General features: G+C 34.7%; 1 protein-coding gene across 1 annotated transcript in view; it reads left to right on the forward strand.

Annotated features, from left to right (window-relative positions):
• Positions 1-15482, forward strand: part of RXFP1 (relaxin family peptide receptor 1) — a 96948-nt gene that overhangs the window by 71067 nt on the left and 10399 nt on the right. Inside the window, exons 3-7 of the mRNA XM_053941628.1 lie at positions 9795-9899; positions 10694-10799; positions 12048-12119; positions 13670-13741; positions 14781-14852. Coding sequence (XP_053797603.1) covers positions 9795-9899; positions 10694-10799; positions 12048-12119; positions 13670-13741; positions 14781-14852 — 427 coding nt within the window. The remainder of the gene's footprint in view (positions 1-9794; positions 9900-10693; positions 10800-12047; positions 12120-13669; positions 13742-14780; positions 14853-15482) is intronic.

Below are 15482 nucleotides of genomic sequence, written 5' to 3' on the forward strand. Positions count from 1 at the left end.
TGCAATAATTCCACACATAGTAAGTGGGGAGATCTTTGTGGGGTAACTCTGGTTTTGATTATTCATCTTACTTAAAATACAAGAAAAGGGGCCTCAATGATTAGTTCCTGAGACAAAGAAACCATATGTCTTTGTTTTTCCCCCACCATTCCTAGGATCACTTCAGGATGCCTGCCTCATGCCAGCAGTTATATCTGGCTCCTTCTCCCCGTTTTTTTTTTTAAGTTTACAACTAGTTTTCAGTTAAAGTAATTGGTCTTGGTTACAGAAAAGAAATTAAAAATGAAATTATTCCAGTGTAGTAATTGTTTCATTCAGTACCATGGAAATTTTAATCTTATCCACAAGATATTCTAATTAAATAGCTCAACTTTTTGGTTCCTGAACACTTTTGCATCAATTTGAGGAACTTTGAGGTGACCAATCTACAGGATTAAACTCAATAAGTGTGGGAGGGAAAAAAATCCATGTAGACCCTCACAGCAGTTCAAAAATACCTCTTTTTTTAAGTGTGTGTATTTCAAACAAAGTAGGTAAACCAACTGTTTCACTAACAGTAATGATAAAGCGCTATCTAAAGTCTGCAGTAAAACCAGCCTATATAGCATGAAAATGCAAAGTAAAATATGTCATTAGAAGTTTCACTCCAACTGTCTTGTAGTGGTTCCTTTCTTCTTTTAGTGAACAAATTTGTCTCATTCCCCACTTTATTTCTATAAGGAAATTATATTTGTTATCTTGTAAGATTATATTTGTAAGAAATTATTGTTGTAAGAAATTGTTGTAATCTCTGAGCTTATTTGCAGTATTAATCTTGTCTCAGGCACTGTATGCCTGGTAACAGCAAAATATGATTATGAATATTTCAAATTAACCAAATCCTCACTGAGACATGTGTTTTCAAAAGTGCTGTGATCAATGCTCATTATCCAGTTTAGGCACACAAAGATTGGCTTTGTGGTGCCCTCTTCAATTTTGCTTCCTTTTCACTTGCACCCTCCTTTCCATGTCCAAATAAGAAACATAAAAATAAGGTCCAGAGTAGTGAAGATCTCAAATTAGGATCATAGGTAGAGTTGGGAACAGAGTCAGAATTCTGTGTTAGCATTTAACCTCGGGGTGTGGATATCCTGCTTGCCAGCTCAGCCTCAGCATTTCTCCCACTTCTGGAAAGGAGTGAATTATAGCTGATATTTCACACTAGAGTGGACCCACTCATCTCTGAATTCATGCCTTTGCCACCAAGTTTGCTTTCCAAAATCAATAAAATACTGTGTGCTATACCCTAATGGGGAAGAGCTTGAGGCAGTGTAGTAAACTGCAATAAGAGGAGGCAGCTGGCAATTTATCATGCCTGCAGTGATGGGAGGCTCTGCCTGAACGATGGCTGGATAACCTTAAATGTGCGTGGAAAATGTTATCTCACCTTTTGAACTTGAAAACGTAGTCCACCAAGAGGGAGCAATTATCTCTGCCAATCTGTCATGAAAATAATATTTTAAAATAAAAATATAGTTTTTTAATTTGTCATAAAGCTTATGGTTTTGAGGAGTTTCCTTTTTTAGACTCAAGATAGCAGTAAATTTTACTCTGCTGTTCTGCTCTGTCCTTGCTAAAGTACTGAGTTCTTAATTAGGCTGAGGACATTGTGATGCAATTTAGCCTCTATCATGTTTCATTTGGAGTTATTTTTGTATCTATTTGCAAAATTCAAAATGTGTAGCGAAATAAGAGATAGCAATTTCAGCATCCTTCTGAGCCAAAGCTTGTTTAAAGATCAAGTTGGCAAAGCAGAGCAAGTTTGATATTGTTTAGACCTAGTATCTTTGACTTCAAACATAATGGCAAATTTTCCAGGGAAGAGCTTTTCCCATTTATTTACAGCTGTAAGGTTTGAATCTGTAACTACTTGGCATTTATAGATGGATGGGAGGTTAGAACTTTTGTTTACTTCATTGCTTTTTAAACCTGAGCAAGGATAGATAGGCATAATCACAAATTCTGCTCACATAATGTCGTGGCAGTGTTGACAAGGAAATTGTTCCTAAAATAAGTAGCAAATATTTCTCACATTGAAGACATTATTGCTACAATATGAGTGTTAATGCAGTCTAAACAGTCTCTAGGCAAACTCTTTGACGTCCACTGGCATACTAAATGTGCCAGGTACATATTCCCAAGTACAAATTCATGGAAAGAAGAGTTTTGAGATCTCTGCCTTCACAGTGATGTTTAATGATAAAACAAAAACAAAACTAACAATAGATAAAAGTAACAGTTGATTAATGCAAAACAAAAAGAACAACAATATTTATGATGAAGATTTGCGCTGAGCCTAAGTGTGCTTCTCATTACAAGGTGTGTGTTTCTTTAGATGAACAAATCTTGACTCACAAAATATTGGAAAAAAAAATATGAAAAGTTCATCATAACATAAATGTACTCCATGCATTTGGAAAAAGACAGCTAACACTGCCAGCAATGATCCATGGTTATTTCTGTTTTCAAAACACCTAGAATAGTTTTAGACACAGACAAAATAGTTCTTTCATATGCTCCTAATTAAATATTTTCATTATTTTATAATTAATCAATTTATAATAAATTATTTAATTTATTTATAATAAATTGTTTTATTGCTTTATTATATTTATTATTTTATTATTAAACATTCTTTTTTTTTTCAATTCTCTGATATGCCTTCTACTTAGAGGGCTGAATGAACAAGTTTTTTTCCTAGATGAGGGTCAGCTTTCCCTGACTAAAATTGTCCTACTATTGATTGCAGTGATAAAAGCACAATGTTCTCAGTCAAACAACTTTTGTGTAATTATCTCTGCTGGATACAACACTGGGTCAGTTGCCATTTTGTAGTCGTAACATACTAATTAAAAATTGCTGCAAAAATTCTTAATGCAGGTAAATTTTGAACCACTGAGAGACTGAATAGATGCTTTTCCTGCCTGATTTTCGAAGACCTTTGTTGCAATCTTTTTTCTCATATTCCACACATTCTGCTGGGTCATCAGCACAATTTGATCATCAGAACTGTAAATTAGCTGTGCTGTTAATATGATGCCAGTTATTTGGGGAGAAGACTCCCAGTAAATTGCAGTGAGGGCTACCTCCAGTTTCTTGTTTCAAAACCACCCATCAACTGTCAAATTTAGTTTGAGGGAAATACAGAAACAAAATCAGAACTCAAAAGGTACTGGGCTGTCCAACCTGGCCAATTTGAAAACATATTTTATATATCTGGAAGATTGAGATTAATTCCTCTTGCTCTGTCACCAATATAACTAATACTATGTGTCAGCCTTCTGTAGCTGCAGGTTCTGAAAATCCCTTGTAAGTAAAGTAAAGGTGGACTCATTCCTTTATAAATAATCCTGCTTTCAGACTCAAAACTTTTTCCTAACTTCCATTAGGGTTTGATACCACACAAACATGCAGTTAAAATCTATACAATTATTGGATTTGTGATGTTCAGTTCTAATTTAAAATGCAAACAGTATGATTGATGTGATATCTTCAGTCACATCACCTGGCTTATGAAGCAAAGCAAATCCCAGTGAGAACTGACCTGGACTGACTCCACTAAAATCAACAGAGAGACTCCCACTGTCTTCAGTGAGCAAAGAATCATAACTTGCCTAAGTTAAGAAACTAATAAAATGCTCATATGTTTTGAAAACCCAATGTTTGTTACTCATGTACCAGCCTTCCTCAAGAGATCTTGAAAAGACTGGAAGCACTGTGCTAGCAGTGAGGTTTTTTCCCTTTAGATGAAGAAATCTGTCACAAAAATATCAGGTATAATGCAGTCTCTTCCCATGCCGTTTGTGATGTATAGATTTCATAAATAAATGCCTCAATCCTTTTTATCTCAAACTTAATTGGTTGAGCAAGTACAGTTTATTCTTCGTTTAAAATTAGTGTTATTGTCGTAACACACTACTGAATAGCTCTTATGGTCCATCTCAGAACTGGTTGTTAACATAGGCTCTTCATTTATTACTAATAAATCTCTAGAGGAAGTCTTTATGTGCAAGTAACACAGATATACATCCCACTTAGAATAAAAAGTATTTTAACATAAGAATTGTAAAAATACAAGCACCAGAATTCTTTCTAATTTCAAAACAAAAATCACAGACATTGGCCCTAAGCCCTTGCACCTCTGCAAACCAGACTCTTTTGCCATGAATGGGACATTAAAAACAGCAACTATTGTTACACATTTGACTACTCTTTACATACAAGCAATATTAAAAGGGAGAATGGAAGAAAAAAAACTGCTCGTGTTTAATTCTATCTTTTTTTGTAAACAGTATCTTTAATTATGTAGAGCAGTTAATGGAACAAAGTAGCCTGAGCTATTTTGAGAGCACAAGTTTCCTCAGTGTTTAAAAATTTGGCTTCTGGACAATTTTGCTGATAGTTCTGTAAAACTGTTTTTTTAGCAGCTAGGCAATGGTTGCAGTGTGTCTGCATTTGTTTTTTAATCACAGTGTCATAGCCACATTTTTCCAGTCTACTGAAGCAAGAACAGGCATGTAGATTTAATTTGTTTCTGACTCCAGAGGAGTTTTTCGCTGGCTAAATGTATTTACTATTGTGTTGCCCTCAGCCCTAAGAGTTCCCCGAACAAAGGACAGCATTCCGCTCCCCAGTTGTAAATTCACTTTTAGACGTTCATCACACACAGAGGTTTCCTAAAGAGCTGGGGCAGGGAGTGGCTGTTTGAAGTCTTGCACCTATTTGCCTCTAAAAACACAGACCTCATCTGTTACTGTGTGCCACATGGTCACCAGGTATCTGGCTTGCCTGAAGAAATAAGTTACAGCAGAGCAGCTCTTTTTTTAAAAGGGACAAATAAAAGTTAAACAGGATAAACACACTAACAATCTGTATAATGTAATGCTGATCTGTATGTGTTTCTTTGAAGGTCTATAATTGTACACAGAATTATTGCTGTTCTGTAGGTTCATTAAATCATTTTCTGTATTTCCATAGCAGAAATCTAAATTTCTATGCAGTATTTCAAAACATCTATATAAAAGATATGTTTTAATACTACAAGATTGTTCATAAGGAATGAAAAATTTAATTTGTGTCTCAGCACATTGCAGAAGACCTTGATGTTTTTATATTTCAAATTAATACTAGTAATGAATAATGTTATAGTTGTTCTTGTGTTCTCCTGGCATGGCTTTTTTATCATCATACTTAAAATACAGGATTTGAATGTATGAGGTGCTATTTAGTTTTGAGCCTAGATAGCAAATTGTTTGTGAAGCATAAAGTAAATATTTGACAGTCAGTAGTATACTCAAAATGTATCAAATACCTTGGAAAACATAGAATTTTCAAGCTTCACATGGAAATTTTTTGTATATGGACAAATTTTATTGTCATTGCCATCCATCCACAGTATATGGCACCAAAACAATAAGGTTTACTCTGATATGTAAGTATTAGCACATGGAATAGCTTTGCTGAAATTTTGAGGGGTTTTAATCAGTTTTAGATATTGTTGGTAATTAAGAGGAACTTGCATTTCATTAGACTTATGTCTCTCCTGGTCTCCACTATAGTAGCTTACTGCCAAAGGAACTTTCAAGCAACTAAAGGTTCTATAGATGTATTCATGCTGTTGGATTATTTTAATTTTTAAAATTTAATATACTTTAAGAAAAACAGAATATAAAATCAGAAAAAAATTATATAGATTAAAAGTATTGTTATAAAACTAGAAAACTCTATGCACATGTTTCACAGGAATAAAGATTAAACATTGAGAAGATGTTTATCTTCTGGAAATTTTAACCTGCCTGTTTTCTTAAAAGTTGCACGAGCTTAATTAAGTTGCCCTAAAATCATAAAAAACCTTGTGTAAGTATGTAGTCTAGTTCATCCAGAGAAATGTAAACCTTATGCAAATTAATTTGTTTCCTGTCTGGTTTACTATGATTACGTTGTCACATATAAGCAGACAAGCTGCATATGATTTCAATTAATCAGCAGGTAGAAGACACAGTATATGTGCAGTGATATGCAGATTGGTGTGGGGTAATTTACCTTTGAATTGATTCATAAGGTGTCCAGCTCTAAGTTCTTAATTTTTTCTGCTTGGATACTTAAACTGAGACAGTGAAATTCCATCCCAACTTTGCCCACCCTCCAGGCACTGCAGCCCTTGGTTTTGTAAAATCTCTGTGGGGTTTTGGTCTTGCTGTAAGTTATGAGGCTGTATCAGGATGCCTCAACACTGTGGAAAAAAGAAATTATATTCCTTCATCTGCAAATATTTTTAGAGGAACTGCTTCTTGTCTGGAGGACATGGGTCTTCCTTGTACGGAAAGATACTTTTGTGAAAAGCCTGAAGTAATTCTTTACAGCAAGAAAAAGTTTATTTGAACAACTGACAAAAAGAAATATGTCTTCAGGTTATGACCACCAACAGCAAAGGCAAACTCAAAGGGTGACACAGTGTCTCTTTAGAGTGTTTATGCATTTAGCTGATAGCATTTCTCTGTATAATACCCATGAAGATATGGCTGAGAGAAAGGGGAAGTCATATAGATATAGCATCCTCGTCATAAGCTCCATATTAAGTAAGAAATATGTCTTTAATTGAGAAAATATGATACTTTCTTGGATCTGTCACTGAAATGATTATTCAAATCTGTAGTTTGTCAGGATTAACATGCTCTTTCTCATCCCCATCAGAAGTGGTGATTGGAAACTTTCAGCAAGAAAGAGCATATTAATCTGTAGTCAGATAAATCCAGTTTGCCAGCACTTATTTCACTTATCCCATGTAGAGGAAGACTTGATGATGCCTTGTTTTCTCTGATCTCTTTTTTTTTTAACAGAACCACAGCCAACATAATTTAGAACTGGCTCAGGGTAATAGTAATTTCTCATCTGAGCTCTACTCCCTCAAATGATAGATTTGGGATTTCAAGACCAGTACTATTACCAGTCATTTCTTAAAGTGTTTGGAGAGCCTTGCCTTGAAAGAGGTAAAAACAGGCCACAAAACTTCATCTAAACGACCAAAAAGTGATTTACAGTTCTGCCACTGAGTGTTTCACTGAATGGTCATACTAAACATAATATTGCACGATACATTCATTCAGGATTTGACAAAACAGCTTGGATCAAATAGAGACTGTCCCATGCTTGGGCACAAAGTTTGGCCCAAAGCATATATTTCTGGAGGTCAAAAGATGTTTAATAACTTGTTTTATTATATTCAGATATGCCTTTTTATTTCTAGTAGAAAGCATGCCATGAGAAAAGCCCATTATTTAAAATGAACTCACTAGAAACACCAAACAGCTGGAATCATTCCAGTACAAAATAATCCATCTTCTCTGTGAATTTTTCCCCTTCTTTTTTATGTCCACCCAAAAATACACAGCTGCCTCTAGACTTCCTCAAAAATGCTGAGGAACTTCCCCTTTGTAACAAACTGCTCCATCATTCCCATTAGTGTGGGAGGCACTTCTCATCCTTTTTCTCTGCAGATGTGAAATGCATTGATGGTCACCTCTTGTACATGCTTTGTCACATGACAAGGCATTTTAAAGGTATAACAATGTGGAATAAAATTTCATATATTCACTTTCTATGAACATAATAATGAATTAGACAATCCAATAGTATTTTCATACTATATTCCTGACTGTAAAGCATTCATTTGGTATATTTAATACTTCAAGAATAACCTAGTTTTTAAACCATTTTTCCAAGTTTCTATTTAAAAATCTTACTTTCTCTGTGCATGTGGAATTCCCACATATTGCTGAGTCCAGTCATACAACTGAAAGTCAATGGATGTGTTCCAGTTAAATATTCAGGAATAGTGGTAGAGAAAACCTCATTATAGCCCCATCTACAGGACAGTAGGTTTTAATGCACTTGCCACTTGACAAAGGGTCTGTTCTCATCACTTCATCAATTACAGATTCCATGCTGCAGGCAGTCCTAACACTGATCTTCTTTTGAGCATTTAAAGCAGGCAGGAGCAGGTTGGGCAATACCTTTCATTTTGTCCATTTTGGCTGCTTCTGAATATTAGTATAATGATCTAGAATGGCAAAACTAATAATGGATCAGAGCATACAAGGTGCTCTTGAGGAAATTAGTAAAATGTTCTTAAATGTCTTATCAGGTCTGTCTTTCTGTCTTTTCTCTCACTGGAGCAATTCCTGAAGACAGGTACTTATATTTGCTTTGAATCGTTCATCTTTTCAATTTATGCATAACAAACAAATAACTAGATGAAGGATAGTTTGCCTGAAGTTACTTAATCTTTCATATTATCATTAATCAGTACATATAACATCTTTTCAGCTTAGACAGCAAAGAGGCAAGCATCTCTTAAAACAAGCTTCATCAGTAGGCAGGTGTCAGGAGATGCTTTCAAGGTCGTTTCCTTGCCTGTCTGAGAAAACAACAACTGAGCTGTATGTAACATGACATGAAAAATGAGAAGCCATTTCAGAATGGGAAAATTTGCAAAGTAAATATTTTTTATTTCTCCCTGCCTATTTTGATGCCTATATATATTATAATAATGCTTAGTTAAATATAAAGATTTGTAGAGAAATATCCATGAGGAATTGTACTTAAGTATAACTAAACTATTAACCTGTGAAATTGCAGGGGTAAAGACTATTGCCAATACATTATAAAGGTGAATCTAAGACTGTAATTACTAGCAAAGCAGAGCCATCCTGAGAGTTCTCATAGAAATGTTTTGCAGTAGATATCCTTAAAGTGTGCTGCTTTCAATTGTCATGGATGCTTTGGCTCACCAGCTAGGGAGTGCCATCCCAAGGAGCATTTCTGCTACTGCTGCATGTTCATTAAAAGAGATGCTTTAAAAGCTGAAGAGAAGACAAACTCAAATTAAGAAAACTAAAATCCAATCACAGCTTTTAAAAGCAAGTTCCCTTTCCCTTTCCAGCCTGTTTGGAAAGTAGCTACCGGATCAGTCAATTCACAGGTCTCAGATATACAATAGATTTCCAAGAAACAAGTAACTAACAGATCTGTAGCTATTTCTAGCACCACTATATCTTGAAATGTCCACTCTTTGGAAGGAATTAAAAGGTTTGCTCTTAAATTTTGCTCTTCCATCCATAAGCTACTCAGTTCCAGTACATGTATGCACAGTGACCAAAGGGGTAATACGGAATCATGCTTTGTTTAAGATGCATATTAAGCTTAACATGAACATTCTGACTTGAACATGTTACACCAAGTCCCTTCTATTCCTGAAAATCAGTGTTCCATTGGCCCTCATCTAGATTTTCAGGGAAGAAATTACAGGCTGTGATAGTGCAAGACATCCCTTTGTACAAACTAGTCAGAGTCTTGGTAATAATTTCAACTTTCCTGGACAAAGCAGTAAACCTGCATGTTTAAGGAAGTATGAAAATATTGTTCCCTCTCATTTTTGGGCTCCTACATAAATAAACATTTCTGAAGTCACAACTATACTTTTTCAGTGTGACTGTCACAGCAAATGTTGTTATTGAAGGTATAATAAGCTGTTACTTCTATGCAGCTCATATTGTTTTTAGATATGTAAGATTAAGCAGATGTATAAAGATAAGGTTCTCTACTGGTGTATGAAATGCTCTGGAATAAACACCTGTATTAATTAGACAAAAATTAATGCAACTAAATTAAGTGAAGACATTTCTACCTTCCATTTCTATTTTAATATCTTCTATTTGTGGTCTGTTTATGTTGTATGTTTTTTGGTTTTTTATTAGAGGACAACAATGGATGGTCTCTGCAATTTGATAAACATTATACAAAGGACAAATACAATAAACTGAAATCTCTGTATGCATTTCAGACAAAGACACCTGAGTGCTGTAAGTAATTACAGATATTATTTTATTCATGATGATTCCTAGAAAGAAATACAGAGCAAATATATGCTTAGCAGGAAATTTAGTGCTGTTTCATTTATAGTAAAATATAATTAATATCTCAAATGAGAGAATGCTAATTTGAAGCTAATTTCAATTCCATTAAGGATGATTCATTTTCTGCAAGAGAAGTGTCAAACATATTTTAATTAGCATATGCCAATTAGGAGGGCAATATAAATGTTTATCTAAATATGCTGATACTGATGGAGAAACTATAGAACTGGCATATATCTCAGAGTGAAATGAAGGCAACATTGCTCCCAGTTCACTTCTTTGTACATCAAATGAAATTTGCAAACCCCCTCCACTTATGCAGGTCTTTGTACAGATTTCTTGATTCTGCTGTCTACTATGATGAGCAAAGACTCCCTGACCCATTTTTGACCCATTTTTACCCATAAAATTGTGCTTCTTCTAGTAATAAGAGTGCTGAATAATCTAAAGAAGTGTTACAAAAATAGCATGCCAGATTCCTGTATATCATGCCTAAGGTTCAAGAGCTTTTACGAGCTCTTTCACAGAGGTAATATAATTATTTGTGTCCCTTTATATTTATTGTTAGATTCCTCCCAGGTCTAAATCAATTTTGTAAAAACATGTGCATTAATTGTGTTCAAAAGAGCCTGCTATGTCTGTCTTTGTGCTCGTTCTTTTATACCATATTTCTTTTCTCCGCGTCCCATCACATCTCATATCCCACATTTTGCCCTGACCATGTTCTTGCTCTCCTGCAGTGGCTGGTGATGTGCCAGCAGAGTGTACCTGCCAAGGGCTGGAGGTTTTCTGTGATGCTGCCAAATTACGTGCTGTGCCATCAGTCTCTTCAAACATAACCATAATGTAAGTAGAAAAGTAACCTGGACTCTTTCTCTGTTCAAGTTTGACTGTCAATCCTACAACTTTTTCACAACTATGATCAGCTGATGCTTGGGAAGCACTGTTTCTCTCTGTTGACAAGTACTTTAATATTTTAAGTGCAGACTTCCCTTACATAAAAGGGGAGGAAATAAACTAAGGAACAAAAATACTCTGTGAACTGATCATTTCATGTTTGTAACAGTGACTTGAACTACAAACACTTCAGGATATCTAAGGAAATCTAGAAAAGAAATGCTTCCTTTTAAGACAAAATGCTTAGAACCTGTTTCTTATTCTATGATCCTGTCAATATTCCTAGTCTGTGCTCCTGTCAATAAAGTCAATAACCTTGAACTTGGTGGAACTCCCTGCTGGAGCAAATCTATTTAGTTCTCATTTGATGTCTGAATACTCTGTTATTTAAAAGGATTTAATTGGTCTGAGTCATCATGCAGATATTTATGTGTAAGCCAAACTTTTTTTAAGAGACCAGAATATGGTTGATGTGCTCTTGATTTGCACATTGCTGTTTGGGAAGCAGTTTTAGGTGTGGTGAGTACAGAGCATCATCCCATGTCCTTACCTGAGGATCTCCCCCATAGATCTGGGTCATGGATCTTTCCTTTTGGTACCAGTCTGTGTTCACATGTGGCTGAAGTTCTCCTTGTTGGGTCCACATTCAAATACTGCAACACTTCATAACAGAAACTGATGTGGAATGCCAAACATCTATTTAAACTGGCTTCTGGCTCAGGGTCGAAAAAGAGTTCAAAAATACTGACTACAGTTCTAGCTGTAGAAAAAGTAGTGAGTTCAGCTGGCTTTCAGGCTAAATTCTCTTCTAATAAAACCACATCCTGAAGGAATTTTATTCTTGACAGGATGCTAGAGTGTCCCCAGTGGAGATGGGACATTGGGATGCCTGGGAAATACACTCTATATGCATTTGAGGTTTGAAATAAATCTGTAGTTTATATTCAAATCTTTTTCATTCTTTGATTTAACTATTATTTTCCCAGTTCTTCCTGGGCACATGGATTTTTTTTTAATTTATAATGTATTTTTCTTACTGTTTAAATAGATACAAGCATACAGAAAAACAGAAGTAGCATGTTCAGATGGTTTCATGCTGCTTTTGTTATTTAGCAGAGTGAGAGCTGCCCTTATTAAATAACAAAAGCCTGTAGGAACCTGGGACAGTAGTTTTACTGTATGCATTCATTCCTACAGGTCTCTTCAGAGGAATCTGCTAAGGAAACTTTCTGCTGATGTTTTCAAGAAATACCAAGATCTTAAAAATCTGTAAGGGAGTGCTATAACATAAAATACCTATCTAGTGTCTTAAATATTCATCCTTTCCTTCCCCCATATGTACACACATGGAGCTTAACATTTAAGTATCAAAAGTCTGGTTTGTCTCACGCTTTGGTACCTCATGTTTGGCTCAAGTACCTTGATTTGACATCTGTCTTTTTGCAAAACAATAATTTCTGCATATTCAATGGTTTATGTTTATAGACTGGTTTATACCAGAAAAATGCTATTTTTTTTTTTCTGGAGGATGCTACATTTATCATAAACAGTAATATGTCAAATCAAATTAAAGTAAGTTAATTGATTTATTCTGGAAAAAAATGTTTGGAAACTCAAACTTCCCATTATCATGGGAAGCTCATTCCCATGGCACATGGTTTTACTCCTAATTATGTCTGGTACTGATTTGGTAATGCCCAACAGTCAAATTATTATGGCAATACAATACTGTGTTATGTTTTCCAGCGTGTAACATACATACTGTTCAAAAATCATAGCCTTTAATGAGTTTTCTTTATATAGAAGTAGTGAAATAAAAATTAAATGCAGAAGTCTGGAGTAGGGCTTCTGTATAACCTACTCAAAGTGTTCTTTCATGGGAACTGTGCTACACTGCAGCACCATCTTGTGTTCTGAAACTTAAGTCCCATTATGTCCCTTAAATTCCTGAAAGGTAAGTTTTCACGAAAAGAAATAGATCCATACCTATTTATATATGTAGAAAACATTTGTTTCTAATATCAACTTCTCACCCTTCTGATAGATAATTTTGCATTTTCCAAAAGGTCTTGAGCAGTGTTTGGCAGAAACCTATTTTGTAAAAGCCAATGTCTGATTTCTTACTGCTTTCTAGCAGGAATGCATCTAGATGCTTCATTAGGTGGAATTTGATTTAAAGTACTTATGTTTAAATATTATTCAGAGACTAATATTATAATTCATTAAAATTATTTTAAAAGACTTGGCACTTGCAGTTGATAATTTTCAACTCATTACTTCATCAAAGTGGATAAATCTGGAATTTTAAAAAAGATAGTATCTTTAGTTTACAGGAGATCAATAAGTTTTGCTGTATATTTTTAAATATATTATCTTACAAATGCAATATTTTGAGAATTCTCTAGTAACACCAAAAAAAAAAAATTATTTTTACATTTACTGTGCAAAATTTTGGTTGCAGCAGAGATCTGGGTAAACACAGAGATCAGGTCACACAGGTGAGCACTGCAAGGTTAAGACCTAATCAAGGAGGTTGCAAACCACCAATCCACTGTTCATCTTTGGCAAAGCAAGCATCCATTGGAATGATTTTTCTGATTTTGCTCTTTGTGTGAATTTCTTGAAAAACAACCTTACAAACTTTCCAGCTATAGCTGTGAAATGGTTATTGTCAAATTCAAGGTGTAACAAATATAACAGCTTCTTTTAAAATAATAAATATGTATTCAGTTTAGCTGATAGATTTTAATTGGTTACTTATGTTTGCTTTAACTTCACTTGTTTAGTGAATAAATTGTTTTGGGTTTGTATCTTCTTAGGTATCTTCAGAATAATAAAATCAGAGCCATATCTGAACGTGCTTTCAAAGGTTTATACAACTTGACAAAACTGTAAGTATTGCTTTTCGAATACTGAAGTAAAAAGCAGCAGGCAGAGTTCTGAGAGTCTCGCTCTGCCTGATTCCATATGAGGAACTTGCAAAGTGGTCCAAAACTTTAATCCAATGACTGAATTGAGAAAGCAAAGACAGATTAAGAGGTCCCTGTGCAAGTTTACCTGGCAGGGCAGTATTTTGAAAAGATAAGCGGGCTTCATACTTCAGTCCTGTTCCCGAAATCCTCAGGATGGAAGAAGGAGATAGTATGGTAGCTACCCTGCAGAAAGCCAGGGAGAATGAAGAAAGAGCAAAATGAAAGGAAGAGCTTGTGATAGATGAAAATTATTTAACATGGTGTTCTGGTTTGCAAATGCAATTCAAAGTAACCAGTATAGGTGATGAAAGGAACACTTTTTTCTTTATTTTGCAGCAACTTGCTGAAAGGTGTTTTTAACATTTTAGGGAAATGCTCAGTGAAAAATACAACACATAAATTGCACTGTTTGGTTCAGGACTTTTACTGCAATGTTTTCAGAAAGTTTTACAAAGCTGTACCTCTTATTCTTTTCATCACACAAGTGTGGCTGATTATCTGTTATTACAGCTGCTGTTATTATCTTCCCAGACCATTTATAGTACTCCTCCCCATTTGTTTTCAGCTTTTCTTTTTCCATTATTCTGGTATCTACATTTATGACTAATATCCTTAGCAAAGACTGAAGGGATCCTGGAAACTTTCATGGAACAAATCACTCCACAGAAGGAAACTGTGAAGGGTCTGAAATATGACACAGTGAAAATATTTAGCTGGCTGTGCTTTCTTATAGATAAGACAAAGTGCCGTACATAATTGCTCTTAAAATCCTCACTAGAGAGAGTCCTGCCTTGCTCTCAAACAATGGCATGAAAATTACCAAAGTAAAAAAAACAGTATTAACAGAATAGAAGTATTCTGGTAAATTATCAAGGAGAAATAATCTTAAAACTCATTTTCATGTGTCTGCTGCTAAATAATCATTCCATTCATTCATCTTTGGTTGGTCTTGTTTTAGATACCTGAGCAACAACAAGATTACAAATTTGGAGCCTTTTGTCTTTGCAGACCTTCACAGACTTGAATGGCTGTATGTTGTTTTCTTTTTTGTATATTTATTTACTCAGAAAATAATTAATTTTATATATAAAAATATTTTGATTGCTTTCATTTTTGTGCATAGCATTACTTTACACTAGCTAATAACTAAGGAACTCCCGTTACACTGTACAAGGTAAAAATGCAATTGGCTTTGCAGAGAGCAGAAAACAGCTCGTGAGCCTTAATGGCTTCAATGACTGATGACTTTTAACAATGGCAAACAATGTTTATTAGGAATTGCTTGTTACAAAAGAATATATTAAGTAACCTAGGTACTATAAAACAGTAGACAGATATTTTTTTGGGCAGGTCATTTACTGTAAATAGTGCTTAAAATGTCCAGGCAAAATTACTGTCATAACCTGAAATATTGGCTCATTACTGCTTTTCAGAGAGATTTTGAATAAGTTATTAAAAATAAACAAATAATATGTCTTACATTCTTCTGCATGTTTGTGACTGTTGGATTGCCATAGAATATTGTTAGGTTGTGCTACTTTGTTTTTACAGAGAATCTATTCAAAGTGTCTTGATCAAAGGATTTAAAAGCCTCAAAGGAAAACGCTTTTTTCTAAGTTGAAAGAAATTATTTTCTCTAAGTTACACGGGTTTTTAATGA

This window comes from Vidua chalybeata, chromosome 4 (assembly GCF_026979565.1).
Source record: "Vidua chalybeata isolate OUT-0048 chromosome 4, bVidCha1 merged haplotype, whole genome shotgun sequence".
Taxonomy (NCBI): Eukaryota; Metazoa; Chordata; class Aves; order Passeriformes; family Viduidae; genus Vidua; species Vidua chalybeata.